General features: G+C 27.2%; 1 protein-coding gene across 1 annotated transcript in view; it reads left to right on the top strand.

Annotated features, from left to right (window-relative positions):
- The first annotated feature begins 1,676 nt into the window (after positions 1–1,676).
- The window catches only part of LOC100207461 (N-acetylated-alpha-linked acidic dipeptidase 2), a 63,057-nt gene continuing 39,095 nt past the window's right edge, over positions 1,677–25,638 (top strand). Inside the window, exons 1-5 of the mRNA XM_065804505.1 lie at positions 1,677–1,912; positions 8,072–8,371; positions 8,460–8,727; positions 21,004–21,126; positions 21,391–21,574. Coding sequence (XP_065660577.1) covers positions 8,112–8,371; positions 8,460–8,727; positions 21,004–21,126; positions 21,391–21,574 — 835 coding nt within the window. The 5' untranslated portion in view covers positions 1,677–1,912; positions 8,072–8,111. The remainder of the gene's footprint in view (positions 1,913–8,071; positions 8,372–8,459; positions 8,728–21,003; positions 21,127–21,390; positions 21,575–25,638) is intronic.

Here is a 25,638-nt window from a genome sequence, read left to right as displayed (position 1 = left end):
CATCTAAAGATAAAAGAAAAAAGTTGTTACTTTGGAGGCATCACTAATACCTGTCCTCTTATAAATCTCAAAGCGATGCGATGAAATATTTTTTAGTTAGTGAAGTTCTGTTTTACTCATTTAAAACAAAAAATGCTTTATCCAATGTTGATGAAAACCACATTGTGTTTCTGTACATAAATCTATGTACAGAAACACAAGCACAAAGCGAATAAAGATATGTGACACCAGCTAAACCAGAGAAATAATTTGAACCCGATTAAATTATTGTTTTTCGAGAGATTCTGAACAAATCTCATAGAAGCAGTGAAAATGTAATCAAAGTTTCTTATGCAACTCTAATAAATGATAAATTGAAAAGGAAGTTTGAATATCTAGAAGATGCAACAGAAGGTAAACTAAAACGCAAGTATGTTTGTTTAGAAAAATTAATAAAGAAAAAGCTTGCTGAAGCTGTGGTTCTGGGACAAGAGGAAGCACTTATTAACTTTCTTAGCAGTAAAAAAAGTTGATGAAATAAGTACCCCTCTCACAAATGAAACTATTTGCGCTCAGACAGTATGTAAACAAAGTGATTCCATGGAAAAGTTAAATAAACTCTTTTTTTAATTAAATCACAAGAAAATGGCATGCATCTAATAAAGGGTTACCAATTTCAGAGAAGGAAGTATTTGTCCGCATGGACGACGACACGGATTTCGAAGTAGGGGGGGGGGGGGGGGCACGACCATAAATTTTGTAAAAAAAGTCCTCTATTTCTAAAGATTTCTTAAAAAAAAAGCTCCTTTAGAAAAAAAGTAGGGTGGCACGTCCCCACGGTGTCGTCGGCCCTACTTCGTTCTAAACTTGATTGAACAAGGTGTGAATGTTTCTTAGATTTTATATTTACAAGCGGTATTTTGCATGATGTTGCTTACGGAATAACCAAATTGAAATACGACAACGGTGAAGAGTAAAAGATAGCACATGCAATAATGACGTCAAAATTTTGCCACGCTATTATATTCTATTAGAAAAGTTGCAGTAAAAACAACTATGTGCCACTAACCGATTCAAGTGGGTGTAAAATGTGGCATTCGATAAAACCATCAAACCTTATCTGATAAGCTTTATCGAGTTGATGGTTTTATTGAATGCCATATTTTACACATATTTGAATCGGATAGTGGCACATAGTTGTTTTAACTGCAACTTTTCTAATAGAATATAATAGCGTGGCAAAATTTTTTTTCAGTTCAGGTATGAACTGTTTTAAAACGTTACAGAAATTAGCATAAATATTTAATTCTAAATCTCTCGAAACTGCTCTTAAGAAAGGAAAAATGTATCTGAAAACAAGTTATGCAATCAACTGTAGTGTCAACGACTCAAACATTTCTTCTCGTAGCTTTAAACATACTTTATCAGATCCATCTGGAAAAAATCTTCAATCCAACACTGAGATATCGTGAGTGGTATTTGCTGATTATTATGATTTGTACTAAACTATCGAAATGAATAAAGAATTAGCAATTAAAAATTCTGAAGATGCTGATTCTATCTAAAATTAGTCTCATAGACAATTCCATAAATGTTTATGTCTGGGAAAATATTCAAAACAATGTATTCACCAAAAGAGGTATAGTAGGAATCGTTTTGCGCATAAGTAATAAAAAATCGTTGGTTAAAAATTTTTTTTTTTTTTTTTTTTTTTTTTTTTTTGTTCTTTTATCTTTACAATATTGTGATTCTATCTATATAACTGATACAAATTTACAATTTTTATAAAATATATGATGGTAGGAGAAAAAATAAAATCTCACAACATTTTAGAATACAAAGAATATAACTGCAGGGTATCATTATTATTAAAAGAACGCGGGAAACTTGCAGAAGACCAGATGGTCTTGTCATCAAGAAACCGCTTGTACTAGTAATATTTTTTGTATTTTTGTTTTTACATGTTTCTAGTTTCACAAAATATAATGGTAGTTCATTTTATATTGGATTCACATATAATAAAATGTAAGATAAAAAATAATTGATAAATGCTAGATTTTGCACACATAAATATATGATTAGGCATAAATAAAATTATTTTTGATTTATATATTTTTTATATTATTTGTTATTGAAGTTTTTTGGGATTTTCGCTTCAACGTTAATTTTGGCTCTAGTTTCAGTATTAGTTTAGTGTAAGTTCATATAATTGTTTATATTTAAAACGAATTTTTTTAGTAAGATTTTCAAACAATTTTGGTTATCTAATTTTGTAATTATGGCATTTCTGGATATCAGTTTATTATAGAGATAGGGACCGCGATATGAAATTGTGAAACGCGATAGTTTTGTTTTTCTAAACGGTATGTTAAAGTTTCCTACTTCTCGAGTGTCATATCTATTTCTATTGCTTTTAAAGAAATCATTTGAGAAATGTGATGGGACAAGCCCGAGTTTATATTTCAGCATAAACAATAAGTTTTGATAAATGTTTATTCTATAGACGTTTAGTGCATTAAGGAGTTTTAACAAAGGTTCAGCATGAGTGAATTTGTCTTTTTTATAGACAATTCTAACGGCATGTTTTTGACGTCGATAAAGTGATTTCAAATTGGATTTATTGGTACTTGCCCATGCTATATTACCATATGTATAATAGGTCTGTATAAATGAGAAATAAAGATGTTTTAGATTTTCTTGGGATAACATTGGTCTAGCTTTGTATAGCACGCCAATGTTTTTGGTTATTTTTGTATTTAAATAGTCAATGTGTGCTTTCCATGAAATATTTTCGTCAATTAGTAAACCTAGAAATTTTGTTATTGAGGTTCTTTCAATATTTTTGTTTTCTATTTTTAGCAATGGTAATATATTAGGTATTTCTTTTCTTTTTTGGTTGGGATGGAATAAAATGTAATTGGTTTTTTCTGTGTTTAAAGATAATTTATTAGATTTTAGCCAGATATTAAGTTTTTCAAGTTCGATATTCGTTGTTTCAAAGAGTTCTTCAATAGACTGAGATGAATAAAATAAATTAGTATCATCTGCAAACATTATTACATCAAGTTTGTTTAAGACTTTTGGAAGATCGTTAATGTATATTAAGAACAATAAGGGAGCTAGAATGGAACCTTGGGGAACGCCACATTTAATCTTAAGCAATTTTGAACAGATATTTTCATCAGTATTAACACATTGCTGTCTGTTTAGCAAAAAATTTTTAAACCAGAGTAATGCAACATTTTTTACGCCATATTTTTCCAATTTTTTTAGCAGGATAGCATGATCAACAGTATCGAATGCTTTCGATAAATCTATAAAGATTCCTAAAACAAATTCTTTATTAACAAATGAGTAGTTGATGCTATTTACAAGATCTACAATTGCATGTTCGGTTGCATGTTGCTTTTGAAAGCCGAATTGTTTTGTATTTAAGATATTGTTGTTTGTTATATATTGGTATAATTTATTATAAATTATTCGTTCGAGGAGTTTTGAGAATACAGGAAGAATTGAGATTGGTCTATAATTGTTTAGTAAGTATGGTTCTCCAGTTTTATATATTGGTACAATTTTAGCAATTTTCAATTTCTCTGGAACGGTTCCTGTTGTAATTGAAGATTTAAATATTTCGAAGAGGGGTTTCTTTATTATCGGAAAGATACTTATTACAATATTGCTACAAATTTCATCAATTCCTGGTGCTTTGTTGATTTTTAAAGAGTTTTTTGCATTTTCGAGTTCTTCATAGCTTAATCCGTTGAAAGTTAGTTCGCTATTTAGATCAGTAAAATAATTTTCAAAGGAGTTATTTGCGGTTTGAATTTTAGACGCCATGTTAGGGCCAATATTTGCAAAGAAATTGTTGAATTGTTCGGCAATAGAGTTCTGATCGTTGTGTTCTATTTCATTTATAATAATTCTATCTGGTAAGCTGTTTGTTTTTATATACTTTTTTCCGATTATTTCTTTCATGATGTTCCATGTTTTTTTGGTATCTCCATTAGTTTTTTGAAGTAATTTAGAATAATAAACTTTTTTAGAATGTTTTCTGATTTTTTCGAAAAAATTTTTATATTGTTTATAAGTAGATAGGTTTTCTTCATTTCTGTTTTTCAAATATTTAACATATAGTCTTTGTTTAGTTTTTGAAGATTTTTTGATTCCGCTGGTGATCCATGGACAGCTCAAATGTTTTACTTTTATTTCTTTTTCTTTGATTGGAAAATGATTATTATAGTGTTTTAGAAAAATATCTGTGAAAGTATTATATGCAGAGTTTGTGTTCCCAAGGTTACATTCTTGATACACTTTAACCCAATTTACTGCCGATAGTGCGTCTTTAAAACATTTAATAGAATTTTTATTTATTTTTCTTTTATAAATTTTTTTTTTCGAGTTATTATTTATTTTTGTATCATGTTTTATTGTAAAGTAAACTGGAAAATGATCTGTTATATCAATTTTTATTATTCCTGCTTTTAAGGAGGTATCTAGAAATGAGTTTGTTAGTATGTTATCTATAGCAGAAATAGTATTCGAGGTTACCCGTGTGGGTTTATTAATAATTGGTAAAATACAATGTTGAAACATGTTATCAAAAAATAATTTAGTGATCGGACACTCTTTGTATTTTAAACAATCTATGTTTAAGTCCCCGATACAGAACAACTTTTTTTGCTCTTTATTGATTTTAAGAAAAATTTCTTCTAGATAATTAGAACATTTTTTAATATTACCTTCAGGTGGCCTATAACAGGTAGAGACTATAATATTTTTAAATTTGGAGTTGATGATCTCTATTGTAAAGACCTCACTATCGGGGTTAGAAATGGAGTGATCTTTTCTCACTTTTATCACTTGATCATTCCGAACATAAGTTGCAATCCCTCCTCCTTTTTTGTATGCTTTCCTTTCAGAAGATAATAATTTATAATTTGGAATTTGAAAGTTAGAGTTATTTTGGATTGATTCATCAGAACACCAAGTTTCTGTTAGGCAAATCATACTGAATGAATAATTGCAATCAATTAGGAAATGTTTAAGTTTGTCAAAATTTTTATTTATGCTTCTTATATTTATGTGAATTATCGTAAAATTATTTTTATAAGCTTCAAGTTCAGTTCAAAAATTGAAACAACCTACTTTTTTGAGCCTGCCATGTCATCCTTAATCATTATTGGCGCCATGGATCGCGTTTGTTTACTCAATTCTTCTTCTTTTTTATTTTCCAATTACAACCCTATTACAAATTGTGAGTTCTTAAATAACGGAGCGATTCGAAAATTTATTTTAAGCGGTAAACAAAGCTTTTTTTAAAAACACTTAATAACACTAACGTGGGTTAGGATTTATTGCTTAGCAACTTTTATTAAAAATTAAGATAAATGCTGTTAAATTTTTTTTAGAAGATAAAATAGGTTTAATAGGTTATATTATATATCAATATAAACAATAATCTGAAAATTAATTTGAAACTACAAAGTTCTCATCTTCAAATAGGAAAAACGGAGCTTTGTAGTTTCAAATTAATCTTGTCTTGAAGCATATAATTAATTTAAGTATTTAGTAATCTCAGAATTAATTTGAAACTACGAAGTTCTCATCTTTAATTAAGAAAAAATTTAGATAAATACTGTTAAACAAAAATGTTTAACAGCACTTATCTAAATTTTTTGAGTTGTATTATTAATCAGAAAATTTTATATAGAAATATATATATATATAATTCAAAATAAACTTCTTATAATTGAAACTTTTTTAAAATATAGAAAAATTTAGATAAATGCTGTTAAATAAAAGTACTGCCAATAGTATCAGTAGTACTGTTGTTAATAATTTAAAATATGTCAATATATAGTAAAATAATGCTAGTATTTAGTAAAGTTTGCTATGACAAATATATAACAATAAATTTTATTGTTTTTAATTTTATTGCTGCTAAAAGTTATTAAGTGTCATGACCTATTAAATTTGCTAGCTGAAAGTAATGTGATACTTTTAATATTTCCATAATTCTTATGTACCTATTCTCCCATAAGAATTAAATGTCTTCAGTTTCCCCTGCACGTACATACATATATATGCATACATACATACATACATACATACATACATACATACATACATACATACATACATACATACATACATACATACATACATACATACATACATACATACATACATACATACATTCATACATAAAACATCAAAAAGACTGACTTGAGAACAAGTTCAATAAATTTGTTTTAAAGTTTCTTTGGTGTAGAATTTTCCCAGATTTCATTTTTGTACTAAAATGGAAGTAATACATTGCATACTGCTACTTTTTCTGACTAACATGTTTGCTGATAGCTTAATAAATTCTGGTTACTAGCACATAATAACATTATGTTATAAGTAATCTTATTTTTTTAATAATAGTATTGGTTTGCCCATATTTTATCAAAAATCTCTGGGAAATTCCTATAAAGTTTTAATTGCTTTTGAATAAAAAGTTGTTTGAAATTTGATCATTGTATTGTATCTTTAGATTGTATTATCTAAAGTATTGGTATAAAAAACAAAATAGTAATTTTCTAATCAATGGCTACTTATTTTTTGAATGAGAGTTTTTTTTTTCTCAAAATAAGTTTACACCTTACAAAAATCAAAGTTAGTTTGCAAGTAAAATGCATTTATACAAAGATATTAGTAAAGAACTTCAAATTTTTATGTATATGTATGTATAAATATGTATATACTACATTTTCACTCTTGCTGACAGATCAATTTAGGGAGAATTGATTTCTATCATTTTTGAGTGAGTTAGCACATCAAAAAAGTTTAAAGCAATATTTGGTGCTTGTACATTAAACGTTGTCTTTATATATTACGTATTTTTATGTATCCTTATGTTTAGGGTGACAAGATTACTCTTTTTAACCTAGGAGAGCACAGGAACATATTAACTTTAATAAGTTACAGTGATGTAACTTGATAAAGTTAATTTGTTCTCCTACGATAAAAAAAAAATATTCTGGTCAGCCTACTTTTGTTTTTATATATATTTATGTTTATATGTTATAAATGTATAAAATTATATAACATTTATACTTAGTGTACATGTAAAAATAATCTTTTATACCATCATTTACTAAAATAAAATTTTAAACTGAGTAATGAAGAAACATAAATTTATTGTTACATTTAAATACGCAAGACAAATTTTATTCTGAATTGCATATTTAAATTTAGACTCTTTGGTCATAGTGAAGGCAACTTCACCATGACCAAATGGGTAAGAGTAAGCAGGACCTTCATAGTGGCAGCATTACAAAGACAAAACTCAAAATGAACTCTTCCATAATGTCATAATTAAAGAGAAAATAGAACTGTGGATCCCCACAGTCTCATAAGTATGAAACCATGGGTATAACCATAACAGCCATGGGTGTTTATTCTTTAAAAAAGATGATTCTTTCAATAAGTTTTTAAAATGTTGTACTATAAAAATTGCCAAAAAACTTTATAAAATGTTATATAATTATATAAGTTATATAAAAAGTTATATATTTCATGAAGTTAAGTTTTTAATTATGAACATGTCTTTTTATTTAATACATAATTAATAAATTGACATAATAAAGTTTGCTAAATCCAAAAGTTATGGCTATAAGATAATAATATCATTATGACAGTAGCAGTGGTTAAAAAATAAAAACAAATTTGATATCATGCTGATAGTTTTATAAAGAAAAAAATACTGGACTACAGAATTATTAATGTAAATAATCATAAAAAATTAACAGCTAAAAATTTATTTACAATAAAAAAAAAAATCTTAATTTTTTAAAACTTATAACTTTTAATGTTTTTACACTTTCAAGAGTTTTTAACACTTTTTTTTACACTTTCACAAATTTTTTAAACTTTTTTCAAAGTTTTTTACACTTTCAAGAGTTTCAACCAGTTTTACAAGTGAAAAATGAAACTTTTTTTTTGTGTGGGTTTTTGAATTTTATTAATGCATAAAAGCTTCATACAATGAATGATAAGTTTGTATAAAATTAATTATGCATAAATACATAACGTTTTACATAACTTTTAGAGCATTTGAGAGGGAAAAATTTGCTATAAGAACAACAAAAATGAAGAAGTTTCGTACATTTGAGAATGATCAAGTCAGTTTGGAGGATAACAGCAAAAAATCTGCACTTAAAAAAAAAGTCTTTTTAATTCTATTATCTCTATTTGTAGTGGTTTTATCCTTTGTTCTTGGTTATATAGCTCGTAGAGCAACCTTTGCTTGTGACAACAAAAAGACTTCAAATAATAAAAATCATAGAGAGAAAATTTATCAAGACATAGTCTCTTCAATTGATACCAACAAAATTAAAGAGAATTTAAGGTAGTTTTAGAAATTTGTTTTTTTACTTGTTAATTATTTTAAGTCATTTAAAACCAAATAAATACTTGTTTGTGGTTTACTTAATTAGATTTTATGCTGGAATGCCCCATTTGGCATCATTCGAACGAAACAATTTGCTTGGTGAAGATATATATAAACGATTTATTATGAATGGATTTAAAGCAGAAAAAGTGTCTTATGATGTTTTACTTTCATTACCCTCTTCTGAAAAAGTAAATGTTGTATCAATTTATGATTTAAATGGAACGCTTCTTTTTAAAACTAATGTCTCCAATGAAAATCTGACTGGTATTGTACCTCCATTTAATGCTTACTCACCAAAAGGAAATGTTGAGGTAATTTTTTTTGTTTTATTATTATTATCTATTTTCTAAAGTATTAAATTATTATCTATCCAAAATTTTTTGGGAATTGGAAATTAGTAAGTGACCTGGCCCCAGCGAAAAATAGGGCTTATCACAAACCTGGTCCCAGCAAAATTTTAAGATTTAGTGGGAGTTGATAGCTGGGGGTAGCAAAAAACTTTATACATTACGAGTCCATGCATACATTTACTTTTTACAAAATACTGGCATAAATATATATATATATATATATATATATATATATATATATATATATATATATATATATATATATATATATATTTATATATATATATATATATAGAGAGAGAGAGAGAGAGAGAGATATATATATACATATATACATATATACATATATATACATATATACATATATATATACATACATACATACATACATACATACATACATACATACATACATACATACATACATACATACATACATACATACATACATACATACATACATACATACATATATATATATATATATATATATATATATATATATATATATATATATATATATATATAGGTGTATATATTCAAACTAATTTCCTTCTAACAAGGTTGCTAGAAACCACTACTGAGTTATGAGTTACTACCCAGCAAACATTGTATAGCAGGATTTCAGTGGACCTATTTTAGCATTTTGAGCAATCCACTGTAGTTTTGCTTATCAGTAACTTAGTGGACCATTAGTGGCAGCTGCCAAAAGTGGTTAGCCGATGACTAGCCACTATTAACATGTAGGAAAGTTATTGGCTGGCTGTTTATAGTGGCTGCCACTAATGGTCCACTAAGTAACTAATGAGCAAAACTCAAATAAATGACTCAAAAATGCTTATATAGGTCCACTGCAAATCCACTAAAATAATGTTTGCTGGGTAGAAAACCAAGGATAGAGTTCAAGAGAAAGGAAACATTTAATAGAAGATTTAAAAAGTGACAGGTTGTATGAGTCAGAAATACACAAAGATGGATGAGAGATTTGAGATTTTGTTGAGATGTGCAAAGAAATTAACTAGATAAATAAATTTTTTTTAATATGGAAGGGCAGATACAGTGAAAGGATACAACTTTGTTAAATGCTATAATGATGAAAATGAATGAGAATGAGTTTTGCTAGAATGAGTTTTGCTAGAATGAGTTTTGGTTGATTGAACTACAGATGATTGCTGGTTTGAGCAGCGACCGTGATACCATGCAACCAAACAATTGCATTTGTAGAAAAAAAAGAAAGAGATGCAACCTTACAATGATGGCTCAAACTTGACACAGAAAACTACATTTACAATGCACTTTTGGACCTTGTCTGAGAGTGAGAAGGCTGTTGTTTGTCATTATAGAAATGTTACTGCGATAGTTGTTATTTGTTAGCAGTAAATAATTAAGTTTTGATGTAGTTAAAATCAACAAGCCACTGCTTGCCCCGAGTTGTTACAGAAGGAAGATTTAAGATCAACTGCTTGCCCCAAGTTGTTACAGAGATCAACTGCTTATTCTAAGCAATCAAAAAGTAAAAACTTTTTATTGCTTTTTCTAAGCAACCAAAATTTCAAGATAATATTATAAAGTTGAGTTGCCAGCAAATTAACTTTAAATGTAAGGTTATCAGGAAGATTGTTAATGTAGATAAGAAACGATACAGGAGTAAAGGTAGAACCTTACTGTACTTCTAAAGTTACTTGAAATAAAGAAGAGTATAACCCTTTAAGAATGACTTTTAATAATGCATTTAGAAAGATATGATTTAATAATCATAAAACTAATGAAGAAACCAATACAAAAGAGAAGACTAATCGTAGGATAGTTACAGAGGTCAGAGTGTTTGCTACAGTTTTTAAATATTGGAACCGCTAATTTACTACTTAATAATAGTTTAGTGAGGAGTGTAGAGAGTTCTGGAGAACGCTTTTTCAAGACTATGATGGATATGTTGTCTAAACCAAAAATTGTACAATATTAAAATTGAGAACTGACTTGAGCATCAAAAGCGGAAGTAATTTGGATGTCTACAGTGAGTTAATCTGTTTAACTGCAATGGTAGGAAGAGTTTGGCCAAGAGTCAATACCAATTCAAGAGTCAAATTCAAGATTCAAAAAAAGTTCTTTGTAAATAACTCTGCCTTATTCTGGGGAGAAGTAAAAAGATTAGGCCCATGAACTAGAGATGTAAAGTAAGTCATACTTTATTTAATGACACTTTTAAAGATTGTAAAGTCTCTGGAAAATCTTTAACAGTGAGGTAAGATACAAGATTTAAGAAACTAAGAATAACGAAGCTTAGCATCAGACATGACTTTTTACATTAGTTTCTTGCAACAATAAAAAGACATTTGTTCTTCTCTTCTTGCTAGGATCCAGGAGGTTAGATAAGAGGTGCATTTATGTATACATAATATAGATATATATGGATATAAACATATGTTTGCTATTTATTTAGATACAGTGTTATACAATAAAAATGGAAGAGTTAGAAAAAAGAACTTGAGTGCATCACATATGCAGGGATTATCTTTTTCTGGATATTTCCGGAATTGTGGGTATTTTTCTTAACTTCGAGTTTTTCCGGATATCCAAAATGTTTTCCATAAGTTTAGGTATATATTTTTGTATATTTTTCTTTTTTAAGCTTTTTCCCTCATCACTCATACAAAACTAAGAAAAGATTGAATAAAAATTTGAAAGAACTCAGCTAAAAGCTAAAGTAAGAGGAATGTATATTCTGGATTTTTTCTGGATATTTTACCCTAACAATTTTCCGGATTTTTGAAAAATGGTCTGGATGATCTATGCATATGGCAAGCCTTCCCAGGAAACGGGTGTGGTTTTTTGTCTTGTTTGTCCATGCATGTGTATTTTATTTTAGACAACTTGGTAACGGCCATTTGGAAGTTTTTGAAAACAAAGAAAGCAAAACTACTAAAATAGGAAATTAATGTAAATTTAAATAAAAAAAAATTAAAAATAATTTAAATAATTTTTGTACTGTTTTTATTTCTTTTGAGTGGATGTTTCAGCAATAAAATTTGATAAGGCAAAGCAAAAAAAAAAAACAGTTTAAAGTCAACATTAAAAAGAATGATTTTCCTATATTTTATTTGTTTTTTATTTAGAGAAGAGAGCGAAAATATAAATTCCTATCTGTATAGTATATTTGTATAATTTTAAAGTAACTGGTATATGTTTTCCCTATATGAAAACGTCAATGTATTGCATATTTTTGTGTATATTTTTATGTATAACTTTTTTTATTATGTTTATATTTTTATTATGTGTATATTTTTATGTATAACTTTTTTTATTATATAATTATGCTTATTTGAGCATAAGTATACGCACGCTTAGCTTATTTGGATAAGGTGTTTTCTTTATATACATCTATGATTCGAATCCCACCAACGTCAGTTCTTTTAAATTGTTTATCTTTTAAATACTGCTGGTCATATATTTGCGTTGCAACCATTTATCTTTTCTTTTTTGTATATAAAAATCTTTTTGTTGCATGTTTATGAATGATACACATTTCTTCAATCAGATTTCTTATATCATTAAAGTCTTTCAGTGTATTTTCTAAGTAAGGCGCACACACATATAAATAGTTTTTAAGCTTCAATTAGGCCATGCCGTCTTCACATTTTTTACATAGCCTTAATTATTTCATATTAATTGTTATTCCTGTACGTTTTTTATCCCTAATCTTTTAGCGTTTTGTAATTTTGGATGCCTGTTGCTTTTTAACATTCGGCTCAATGCATTTAGTTCTACCTGCCCCCCTCAGTTTTGATCTACTATGTATCGGTAGACAATTTTTAATAATCGTTATTATTATTTGTTATGCAATTATTAATAATAATTGTTAATAATTGTTTACATATACATCACCAATAACATAGTAGACCAAAAGAGAGATGATGGGTAGAAAAACAAGTTCCGTATATAAAGTAAACGCTTTATCTAAATATGCTAAATGTGCGCATAATTTTATATAAATAAATATATTTATATAATAAAAAAGGCTATGCATAAAAGTATACGCATGCATTACATAGACGTTTTCATATATGGAAAATTTATCTTGTTTCATTAAAATTATACAAATAAATTTTACAAAAAGATAGTAATTTATATTTTTGCTTTCCTCTTTAAAAAAAAAACAGTTAAATTATAAGAAAATTATTCTTTCTATTGTCAACTTTAAACTTTTTTTGTTGTTGTTGCTTTGCCTTATCCAATTTTGTTGCTGAAAATAACAACCACTCTAAATTAACAAAAATAAAAATAGTACACAACTTATTTAAATTATTTTTTTATTTTTTAAATTTAAATTAATTTCCTATTTTGTTAGTTTTGCTTTCTTTATTTTTAAAACTTGCAAACGGTCGTGACCATTTGACGGCCGTTTTTTTTTTGTTGTTATTTTATTATTTTGCTGGAATGTGGGGTACCGCTGCCGAAATCTTTTTCCTAGAATAGGCCCTGAATTAGTCTAAAATAAAATACTCATGCGTGGACATACAAGAAAAAAAAGCGCACGTGTTTCCTGGGAAGGCTTGTATGGTATCAACAAGCATTAGTTAAAGGCATCGGAGTCGCTTAACAAAATCGTGTCTCTGATTCCAATAGGATAACTTCTCGGTATTGCACATGCATGTAAAAAATATTTTAATTATCACACAATATTTTTTAAAGAATTAAAGTCAGAGTCGGAGTCGTACTCTGACTTGAATATTTCAATGATTGGAATTGGAGTCGGAGTTGGTACTTTTTTTTATGACTTTTTTTTTGTTATGTCTGTTTTGTAAATAAATATGAAAATAAATTTTGAGTTTATTTAAATTACCAAAATAAATTAATTATTAAAATGTTAAAAGAAAACATTTGTTGTTTTTCCATTATACTTCCAGCTGAGAGGTTAATAATAACTTCATGAATCTGCATATTTTTTTCTGTTGTAAAAGTATCTAGTTTGAATGAGAAATGTACTTACCTTAAAGTTTAAAGATTTTATTAGCAGATCTTGTTTTTAACATATATCATAGATAATTTTTAAATTTACATATCTTATATTTTTAGCACTTATATTAGTTTTGTTTTTAAAATAAAATAAATAAATTTGACTTTTATAGTTATATAAGTGTTTACTTATTGATCATGTAATTTTATAGAGAACTTTTTTTTTATTATGTTTAAAATAAAATTTACACATTATTTGATAGTGTACATATTTTAAAAAACATCAGAAATAATCTATTACATTCAAAAGGGTTTATTTTCCAACATTCAATTTTGATAAGTTTGAGGATCTGAGGCTGGAGATATTCATTGGCAGGTAAATAACTTACTGCTTGCTAGATTAAAGATATAAACTTACTCCAAGAGGTCGACTTGCTTTGCAATTTTTCGATGAGTCAACATATTCTGCCATTAAATCTTATTTTATAAAAGAAATAAGTGCTGTTTATTATTGATGCTGTTGTTGCAAATGATCAAAAACCTGAATTTTTAAATGCTTTTACTCAATATGTAAGTAAATGGCTTATAATGTAAATTTACAGGGATGTCACAAATTGTCACTTTCAACTCAGACATCAAATGCACTAATTGTCACATTAAAAGGAACTGCATCTTTAATTGAAGATTTACTATCAGAAGGATATGATTACATTTTAACCAGCAGATTTCAAACTGATCCTCTTGAAAAAATATTGGGAAAATTAGGCATATGAGTGATGGAAGATTTCTAGTTAGTTTGCGCAAAGTTGAAAGTTCTGAAAAAAAATCAGCCTAAAATCTCTAATTAAAGAAACTCTGGCATTGAATGGTTTCATAATGAAATACCAGTAAATAATGAAGTGAATGAAGTAAATAATGATGCTAAGGAACTAGAAACAGCTTTACTTTTATTGCAATATGAAATAGAAAAATATGATTTATTTGAAATTTCAAAGGAAGTTGTTGTTCATGTTGTTGGCTATGTAACAAAAAAACAAAAATCTAAATTTAAATGTTTTTTGTGTTAAGATCTTTTTCAAGCTAACAAAATATCTTCACTTTATATGGAAATCTCTCAAGGGGAGGTTTAACTGAACCTAGTGAAAACATGGTAGAATATGTTTGCTTCTTATTTTGCATAATAGACATCACTATAGAATTATTGTAAACTAAATATACCAAAAAATTAAAAAGTTCAGCTCTAATTGCACTTGAACTGTTCAAAAATAACATTTTTTTAATGTGTTCTGACTGTTTAGAATCAGGAAGACAGTATAACACAACTGTTATTAATATATTTTATAATAATGAACAATCAATTCAAAATGGAAAGATTCAAAAAGATTAAGTGGAAACCTTTAAAAATCGACACAACAAAAAATAAACTTGTTTTATTATATTTATTGTTTGCTGTAGATGCACTTTTGTTCTGCGTGTTTAATTTTTGTTTTGATTTGCTTATCTATAGCTGTCATATTTTCTAAAGCTGATTTATGATAATTTACGATAGACTAAGTTTTGCTTATCTATAGCTGTCATATTTTCTAAAGCTGATTTATGATAATTTATGATAGACTAAGTTTTGCTTTTGTATTTTTTATTAAATCTGTTTTATTTTTTTGATAAGTTATGTTTTTTCATAGCTTTGTTTTTTTTGCTTATATATTTTATATACTCAAGTTATATATATTGTTTAAATATATTTGCTTGCTTTAATATTTGGATAATATTAGTTTTGATCATTAATATTATGAAGTTAAATTGTAAAAACTGGCTTTCTGTTTTTTGGACTTGTAAGCAACAAGTCCAGCCGTGTATTTATACAACAATAAGTGACCAGGATCAATTAGTGTTGCACTAAATGACTGAGGTCACTTAGTGCAACACTTGAATGTTTCTTTGATTTGGAACTTATGACTGGTCCATTTTTATGCAGCGAAAAACAGTAACCTGATATACTGTCAATTCTCTAATGAAGCCCAATCCGCATTAAAGTAAGCATAAAACTCTATCTCATTCTTTTGAAAAATATGCTTAGTATACCACATGCTTAATTATAATCCAATCACCACTATCTGGTTTTGATAAATGCTGAGATAATCTGAACAAAATAGCTTAAATATCTTGTAAATATTATTGCGTAAAGAAGACCATTTGTCGGTATAGTTTTATTGCTGAATCATTTGATTCAATCAATTCTTGATTATGGCATGAATTAGGAAGTTGCTCACATGGAGTTGAGATTATTTTGCAATTGTCAAAATCGAATTTGAAAAAGAACTCTATGCAAGTAATCTGATCAATTCAAAGTTGCACAATTACTAGTCAAGTTAGAAGTTAAAGTTAGAATACCAAGGAATAAAGTCAATGTTTCTAAATCTTTCATTTTAAATTGTCTACTTTCTAATTGTCAAATTTCTCATTAATTGTTATTAGTAGTTCATTTGTGGTGGAAGCTATGATAATGTCATCAAGCCATACTGGGATCCATGATATTTCAGTATTGCTTCTTACATAACACAAGCATCAGCACCTGATTTAACAAATTGTATTTCCTTGAGTAAGTAACTTAAAACATTTTGCCATTTTCTACCACTTTGCTTTAAACTATAAAGTGACTTATTTATTTTCTATACTAATTGTTTGTTGTGGGTTTTTTTAATAACCAGGAGGTTAAATGAAATAAATTTTATGTTCTATAGGTGCATGTAGGTAACACTTTTAACATACGTTTGATAAAAAATAGCTAATAATTTGATCCAAATAAGTGTAATCTCAAAATATTTGGCTTTAAGCCAGTCAGGGTTAGGGTTAGGGTTTCTAATTCACATGATGTACCTTCAATTTGTTGCACATAGCATCAATTTCTTATATATTGTGTAGTGCTAACTGCTGAAGTCCATAGCTCCACAAGTCTAAACTTTCATTATATTACCCCCACTAGTTTTGAATTTCATTATCTTGTTATTTGAATACTCATTATGAGTTTTTTGTGTGTATTCTTAAATAAATCTTAATGTTCATAATGAATTGTTTGTGTGTACGTTTGTTTGTGTTTGTGTATGTTTGTTTCTGTTTCTTCAAAACTGTGTTAAGTCTTTTTTTAAAAGTTTGAATTTTTGTAAATTATTACTAGTTTCTCATTAAGTAATTATAGCTAATGAAAGCTCTTTACTCATCAGATAATCCTTTAAGTACCATAGCAAATTTAATTACTCATCAGATAATCCTTTAAGTACCATAGTAACGAATCACTTATATTTTCACCAGCTGTATTCAATGCAGTGGCTGATTTTCCTCCTCTAATAATGTAATCTGTTATTGGTTTGTTGATAATCTTTTTTAAAAAGAAAATTTATATATTCAAATGAAAAAAACTTTATATAATTAATTAACCTTGTTAATTCATTATATAAAGTTATAATTCGAGATTTACTTGTACCAGCGTAATGATTTTTTAGTTTTTTAAAGGCTTCTTTATCTTTAGCGTCTCTCATAATTAAAGCTAAGATCTTTCATCCTGAAACTTTATAAGTTCAGCAAACGCTATTTCATTTTTGTCAACATCAATTTCATTATTTTTATTTAAAGTAATTTTTTTACTTACATATATCCATGGAAGTTCATTTCCCATATTTCAAATTTCCTATTATCTCCATCAAAAATAAAGGTTTTGCCACTGGTTGTTGGGTTCATAACCTGTTAATATAATGTTTGTAAATATTATTAAGAATATACATAATCTTTGTTCTTATTATAGATCTCTTTATGAGTTTATTTAAAAATAATACTAAATAACATTTAATAATATTTAGTTTTGTTTTTGATTGCTTTTTTTTTTTTTGCTTTGAATTTTTTGAATAACAGAATATCTTTATTTGATTAAAGTTCATATCAATAATCAAGTTTTATTTCTTTTATCTCATTTTATTAAATGAGGGTGATCACTTTTATCTCATTTTTTCTACAGAGTTTTTATTAAATTAATTTACTATTACCTTATAGGTGACACAAATTCTTTTTGTAATTTTTTAAGTGTTATATTTTAGGCAAATTTTTTTTCTACTTAAAATTGCACCTCTTATGTAATCTTCTTAATGTGACCTTAATGTAATCTCCATAACATGATCTTAATGTAATCACTCTTGTATAATCATGCATAAGATTCATAAGATAATATTCAGATTCATTAAAGTTTTATTCCTTTACATCTTAAACTTGCCCAATTATTTTACTTGGTTCTCTCCTTTCTTACTGCTATTTCTTATGATTCCATTTTTTTTAACTTTTTACAACTCTTATGAGAACAGGCTTCTTTTTATTGTTCCAAAATATTGATGCAAAAAGTTGTTTCATAATGCTGTCCAATATTCTCAAATTAAGAAATTTTATTTTTTCTAGAGATTAAGGTATGAAGGTTCTAGAAATGTTTTGAATTTCTTTAATATTGTATTAGCACATTTAGTTTAATACTCATTATCTTGTCCTTATCCTTATCTTGATATAATCATAGTTCTGCTTTTAAAGATAAAGCAAAACTATTTGTTTAAGCATTTTGTTTATCTCTTCAACTACATGGCCACACTATTCCTGATATCCCAGACAAACAGGTTAATACATTGTTAGACATCCTAATCAATCTTAATTATTCAGTCTTTGTTGCCAAAATTATTTCTAAAACTCTTTTAAAACTTGTGGTTTAGACAACATTTCTGTAATAAAGTGTTAAAACACAAGAGATTGTTTTGACCCCTCTAACTACTGTTTTTTTAGTATTACTATTTTTTCACTGTACTTTTACAACACGGTTTTTGAGTCTTTAATTTACAACTGTTAGCATGGTTTTTAAGTTTTTAATGTACAAACTTTTAATACTTTATCCTAAGTCCAACAACTTTCTCACTGACAATCATTTCAGATTTCCATTCTCATGTTCTACTGCTGATTTGTTATTGTAATAACAGGAAGATCTTGTTTTGCATTAGATAAAAATGAGGTGAGGCAAGGGCTATTGACTAAGGTATTTTTCAAAGATGTTAAGTTAAGTTAAGGCGTACTGGTGTCCTCAAGTTTTCTTCATATGATGTATCATAGAAAGTTTTTTTATATCAAAATAAATTATTTTTCTAAATTTTCTTAGCTAACTCTTTTCGATATTTCTAATTGCAATAAATTGTTTTATAGTAACTCTCAACTTGATATGTATTTGACTTGAAATTGTCTTAACTAAATTGTTTTCACAATATCTGATGCTTGCAAACTTTGAACATTTAAAAAAATGTGTTATACCTCTAAGTTATTGTTCTAGATGAAGTTATACTTTGGTTAAAAATACATGCAAACTACTTGTTTTTAGAGTCACCCTTTTACATATAGTGTTTTACATATAGTGTTTTTAGAGTCACCCTTTTACATATAGTGTTTGCTCAAACGTATAAATATACACTTAAACTTATAATTGTGTCACAGTTTTAAGTAGAAAGATTATTTTTAGTCTTTTAAATCATAGAAATGTTCGCTGCTGTTGCTGGATTGGTTTTTACTTCCAATAACTGTCAAATGCTTTTAAGAAAAACAATCATTCATACCATTTTTACAAAATGCAAGGTGAACAATTTTTCTAATTCAAAAATATGTTTGTCAAGATCATTCATTCATGTTCAATAAATAAATAGTTTGATTTGCTATTAAAAAGTAACGTTACAATTATAATTAGTAATGTTACAATGTTTTGTTTTCAAAAAAAAAGGATTTCTTCAGTCATTTCAAACAGTCAAAAGATTTTTACCTTGGTGCTGAAAGAGTTAACCTAAAAGCTCTCAATACGATACTGGGTTTTTATCTAAAATTTATAAAAAATGTAGTTCAAATGCTGTCCATACAGCTAATACTTGAGCATACTTAATTTTAAATTGCTAAAGTTTTGTGATCCTAATGCTCAATTATTTAACTTGGGTACCTAATTATATACCTAAATAATAGACATAATCTGGATACCCGGAGATTTATAGTGTTCAAATTTCAAATGATTTTAAAAATAAATGAAGTTAGTTATTAAAGTTCTAAAGCAAACAAAATGCTTGTTATGTTACAACATACATTTTCACATCAAGTTAGTATTCTTTAAAAATGCCTATTCACTTTCTATATTAAGATTCATATAGTTTAAATGTCCATATTTAAATTATATAATTCTTAATATGGCAATCCATATTTAAAAGCAAAGTTAAAAAACTTAAAAAAATTCAAAAAAGAGCTACAAGGATTTGCCACATAGTAAAGCATCTTACCTATGAAGAACAATACAATCATTTCAATCTAACTTTACTAACTTTAGGAAGAAATAGCGGCCTCATTTAAAAATTTAAATTTGGAAAAGGGTTGGATAAAATATGTTAACACACAAAACTATTATACTTATCAGTAAAAGGAGGACAGAGGGGTTATTTTGTTAAAGAACTAATTAAAAATTGTCATCAAAGACACAGTTTTTTCACAAATTAACAAACAAATGAAACTCAGAAAAGTTTATGTAATTGACTCAAAATCTGTAAATGAGTTTCAGGTAAAACTATGTTGTGCTTTAAAATAATAATATTAAATTTAGTTAAACAAAAATTAAATTAAATTGTTATTTAAATCTTGGTTTTCTGGTTCTGATTTATTGTTCACATTTTTTGTGTTTTGTTTAGTATGTCTGGTAGTATGAAAAAAAAATTCAATTTTAGAAAAACAAAAATTTTTTTTACATTTATAGTCTGTTTTTTCATCTGGCTGATTAGTTTGGGTAAGTTTCATAATGCCATTTTCTTATTTAAATGACATTGGAAGAATTAAAACAACTTTTTAAAATTGAATGCTCATCCTGTCAGTAACCAGTTTTCCAGATCAGGACTTATTGTTTTTATTATGATGCTATCACTAGAAAGGTTAAAGAGCTCTTCCTACTGTTACCCACAATTAAATTATGGGTTTTATGAAATGTTCTTTAGGTAAGTCTCCTAGGTAAGTTGTGTTTACCTGGGCTAAGAAGCCTCTTTTCCATCGTATGAAGCAGGTTTTATTAGGTTACTAGTAGCAGTGTGACTTGATTTGAGGTAGTATAGCATGTAAAATTAAAGTTAGAAAAATAAAAAATTTATTGAAAAAAAGAAAATTATTAAAATGTCAAAGTAATAAATAATAAAATTAAAAAATATATATATTTTGAAAAGAAAAATAGAATTTTCAAGATTTTTTTAATAGGCTGAACCAATTTATTTGAACTACGGTAGAGTAGAAGATTTTGAAAAGTTAAAAGATCTCGGTGTAAATTGTTCTGGTAAAATTGTAATTGTGCGGTATGGTAAAAATGCAAGAGGAAGCAAGGTAAAAAATTTTTAATATTTTGTATTCATTTATTTTTCAAGAATTTTTCATAAACTTTTTTAAAAGCATTTTACTATTTTTTACTAAATCTAAACATAACAAATATAAAAATAACAACAACAAAAAAAAAGATAAATAAAAAATAACTAATATATAATATAACATTTAAACATTTTAAATGTGTAAATGTTATTTAAATAGTGATTAAATGTGTATATCTTTTTTGGCAATCTGAAAGTAAATAAAATAAAATTTGTATTCCAGGTTGAGTTAGCAGAGAAATATGGAGCAGTTGGAGTTGTAATATATAGTGACCCAGAAGATTCTGGTCCAGTTAATGATGATGAATTATTTCCTAAAAGTAAATGGTTGCCACGAAATGGTGTCCAGAGAGGAACAATAAAATATAGCTATGGTGATCCATTAACAGATGGTTATCCAGCTAAAGGTATTTATTTTGTTTGTAATGAAAAGTATTTGTATTTTTAATGAAGGTTTTTTATTAATTTTATAAAAATTGAGTTGAAACTCAAAACCTAAATATGTTAAAACCTGATTTGTAATGTTACCTATAAACAAAGTTATTCTTACTTTAATTGTGTTTTTACCTAAATTTTTTTTACTTGATATTCAAAACCAACTATTTTTATACTTATTCTTTACTTTAATATTTTTTAGTAAGCAGTATATATATATATATATATATATATATATATATATATATATATATATATATATATATATATATATATATATATATATATATATATATATATATATATTTATTTATTTATTTATTTAAATGTATACAGATATTTATGTGTGTATGTGTGTGTATATATATATATACATATACATATATATATATGTATATATATGTATGTATGTATGTGTATATATATATATATATATATATATATATATATATATATATATATATATATATATATCGTCTGTTTATTACTGCTAGAAACGATTGTAAAAAGGTTTTGTCTAACGCCAAAACCTGCTATTCTCAGTTCATGAAATCTCGTATCTCATCTCAAAAATTAGGCTCCCGTGACTGGAGAATCTTTAATGATATCAATAATAAGGGCAAATCTATAATTCCACCTCTCTTGTATGGTTCAGACTTTGTCACCTCACCTAAAGACAAAGCTGAAATGTTTGCTAAAAACTTTTCATCAATATCATCTCTTGATTCCACTAGTTGCTTTCTACCTGATATTGCCAACAAACAGGTTGATCCATTGTTTGATATTCATATCACTCTAGCATCTGTATCTAAAGTGATTTTCTGCCTAGACTCTTCTACAGCTTGTGGCCCGGACAACATACCTGTTATAGTCTTGCAGAAGTGTTCTCCGGAGCTGTCGTCAATACTCTCAAAACTATTCAACAAGTGCTTATCAGGGTCTTGCTTTCCAGCCTGCTGGAAAGCGATATCTGTTATCCCTATCTTCAAAAATTCTGGAGATCGATCTAATTCGTCTAATTACCATCCTATTAGTCTTCTTCCTATCATAAGCAAGGTTTTTGAATCTTTAATTAAAAAACACTTAATTTCTTATCTTGAATCTAATAACTTACTTTCTGACCATCAATATGGATTTCGATCTTCTCGTTCTACAGCTGATTTGTTAACAGTAATAACTGACAGGTTTTATCGTGCATTAGATAAAGGTGGAGAGGTTAAGGCCATCGCTCTCAACATTTCTAAAGCTTTTGATAAAGTTTGGCATGCTGGTCTTCTCCATAAGCTTTCTTCTTATAGTGTATCCGGCAACATCTTTAAGATCATCGAATCCTTCCTTTCCAATCGTAGCATAAAAGTTGTTCTCGATGGACAACACTCTTCTTCTTATTCTGTAACTTCAGGGGTTCCTCAAGGTTCTATCCTTGGCCCTATACTCTTTTTAATTTACATTAACGATCTTCCAGATATTCTCACATCTAAGGTGGCATTGTTTGCTGATGACACTACCATTTATTCTTGTCGTGATAAAAAAACCAACACCCTCTGATTGCTTGGAGGGGGCATTTGAGCTTGAAAAGGATCTCACTTCTGCTACAGCATGGGGCTCACAGTGGCTGGTGAACTTTAATTCAGATAAAACTCAATTTTTTTCAGCCAATCGTTATCGCAATAATTTAGATCTTCCTATATTTATGAACGGTGATGTACTCGATGAGTCACCTACTCTTCATCTTCTAGGATTAAGTATTACTTCCAATCTTTCTTGGAAACCATATATCAAATCAGTTGCAAAATTAACATCTGCTAAGGTTGCATCTCTTTTTCGAGCTCGTCACTTTCTTACTTCGGATTCTATTCTCTATCTCTATAAATCTCAAATCCCGCCTTGTATGGAATATTGTTGCCATATCTATGATTATTAATATATATTTCAATTACATTACTTAAATATATATATATATATTTATTTAAATGTATACATATATATTTATGTGTGTGTGTGTGTGTATATATATATATATACATATACATATATATATATATATATACATATACATATACATATACATATACATATACATATATATATATATATATATATATATATATATATATATATATATATATATATATATATATATATATATATATATATATATATATATATATATATATATATATATATATATATATATAGTGAAAACTAAATAATTATATATATATATATATATATATATTTCAATTACATCACTTAAAGTTTCACGCAATAGTGATCATCAGATGTAACATCCAATAATAAATAAATATATGTATATATATATATATATATATATTTATATATTTATATGTTTATATGTTTATATATTTATATATTTATATATTTATATATTTATATATATATGTATATATATATATATATATATATATATATATATATATATATATATATACATATATATATATATATATATATATATACATATATATATATATATATATATATATATATATATATATATATATATATATATATTTATATACAGTACTGGAATTATTATTATTATGGATTTTTGGAATTTTCACCAAATTCCATTAATTAAGGCATCCAAAAAGGTGTTCAGTGGTTGATTATACATTTTGTTATAATTATATACATGTGTAAAGTAAAGGGACTATTTTATTTTTAAATGAAATCCATCATGATCTGTTTTTTTCAGTTTAGGGTCATAATTGTGCACTGTTGCTAAAATATACCCGTAAATTCTTAAATATATTAATTTAAGTTCGCGTCACTTTCTTTTTACTCTATGTGGTGTATGGTGTACCTAGTTTAATTAATTAAAATTGAAAATAATAATGGCTGTTAAAACACATAAGTCAAAGTGTGTAAGTATTTTGATAATGGTGTTCGAGAAAGGTCAGCTTGTTTATGTCCACTGCCAAAAAAAATTCCAATACTTGAATGGGAGTTCTGGATAGATCAAAAAACAGTACAGAAAATAGTAATTGGAAAAGTAGACAAAGAAGAAACAATTAAGCTGCAGAAGAGAGAAAAAAGAGAAAGTAAAACATGTAATTTATCGATTACAGATAAGAAATTGAAGTTTGATAAAGAAATTGATCCAAATAAAACATATTGCAGTGATAATGAACAATCACTCAGATGAAGAATTTTTGCCAATTGAGATGTCAGATGATAAAGTGATGTCAAGTTATGAAGTGAGGTCAAGTGATAATGAGATGTCAAGTGATGAAGAGATCAAGGTTCACAACATTAAACAATATCCTGAGTTGTGTAGGCCATGGATAGGTGTAAAAACAGTAACAGGGATGCTTGCCTAATAGCAAATGCTGTTCTAAAAGATTTAGGAAATTATCTATTCCGACGAAACTTCAAAGAAGAACATTATGTGGTAGTGTAATTTCCACAAAACAAATATGTCAATCATCTCACACCACAAAGTAGTAAAGCTGTTGATATTGCAGTTGTTTGCGATGATCCTGTGAATAACACAGGTCAACACAATGGAGTAATCAGAAAATTAGAAGGTCTTGGGAGAACATTGCAATGGTTGGTCTGCTTGTTACATGCAAATGAACTACCTTTTAGAAAATATTTCTCCGTTTTAAGTGGTAGATGTTCAACAGGTCCAGCTACTTCAACAGGTAAAATAGACATTGCACTAGGTTTTGATCCAAAAGATTTAGTTATTATGAACTTTAAACATATACCTGGTAAAGTTGATGATGTAAGTGTTGATGTTAAGAAAGATTTAAGCTCTGATCAGATATACCTTCTAAATGCTTGCTTATCTGTTCAGCAGGGATACACTGCTTGTGATCAAATATTGTTCATCCAGACTGCTATGCCAGGAAATCTTCAAAACCATTGCATAGAATTACACGATTCATCTTAAATGTTTATGCACCATTGTGGTTCAACATAAAGTGTCATTCTTCCTGCCTTGATGGAGCAAGAAATTTCTTCTATCTTATGAAGCAGTGCTATGAACTAGGGAAAGAAGACTGGAAAA

The sequence above is a fragment of the Hydra vulgaris genome, chromosome 09 (assembly GCF_038396675.1).
Source record: "Hydra vulgaris chromosome 09, alternate assembly HydraT2T_AEP".
Classification (NCBI taxonomy): domain Eukaryota; kingdom Metazoa; phylum Cnidaria; class Hydrozoa; order Anthoathecata; family Hydridae; genus Hydra; species Hydra vulgaris.
The sequence above is the reverse complement of the archived record's forward strand: the minus strand, read 5'-3'. Positions and strand labels throughout refer to the sequence as shown.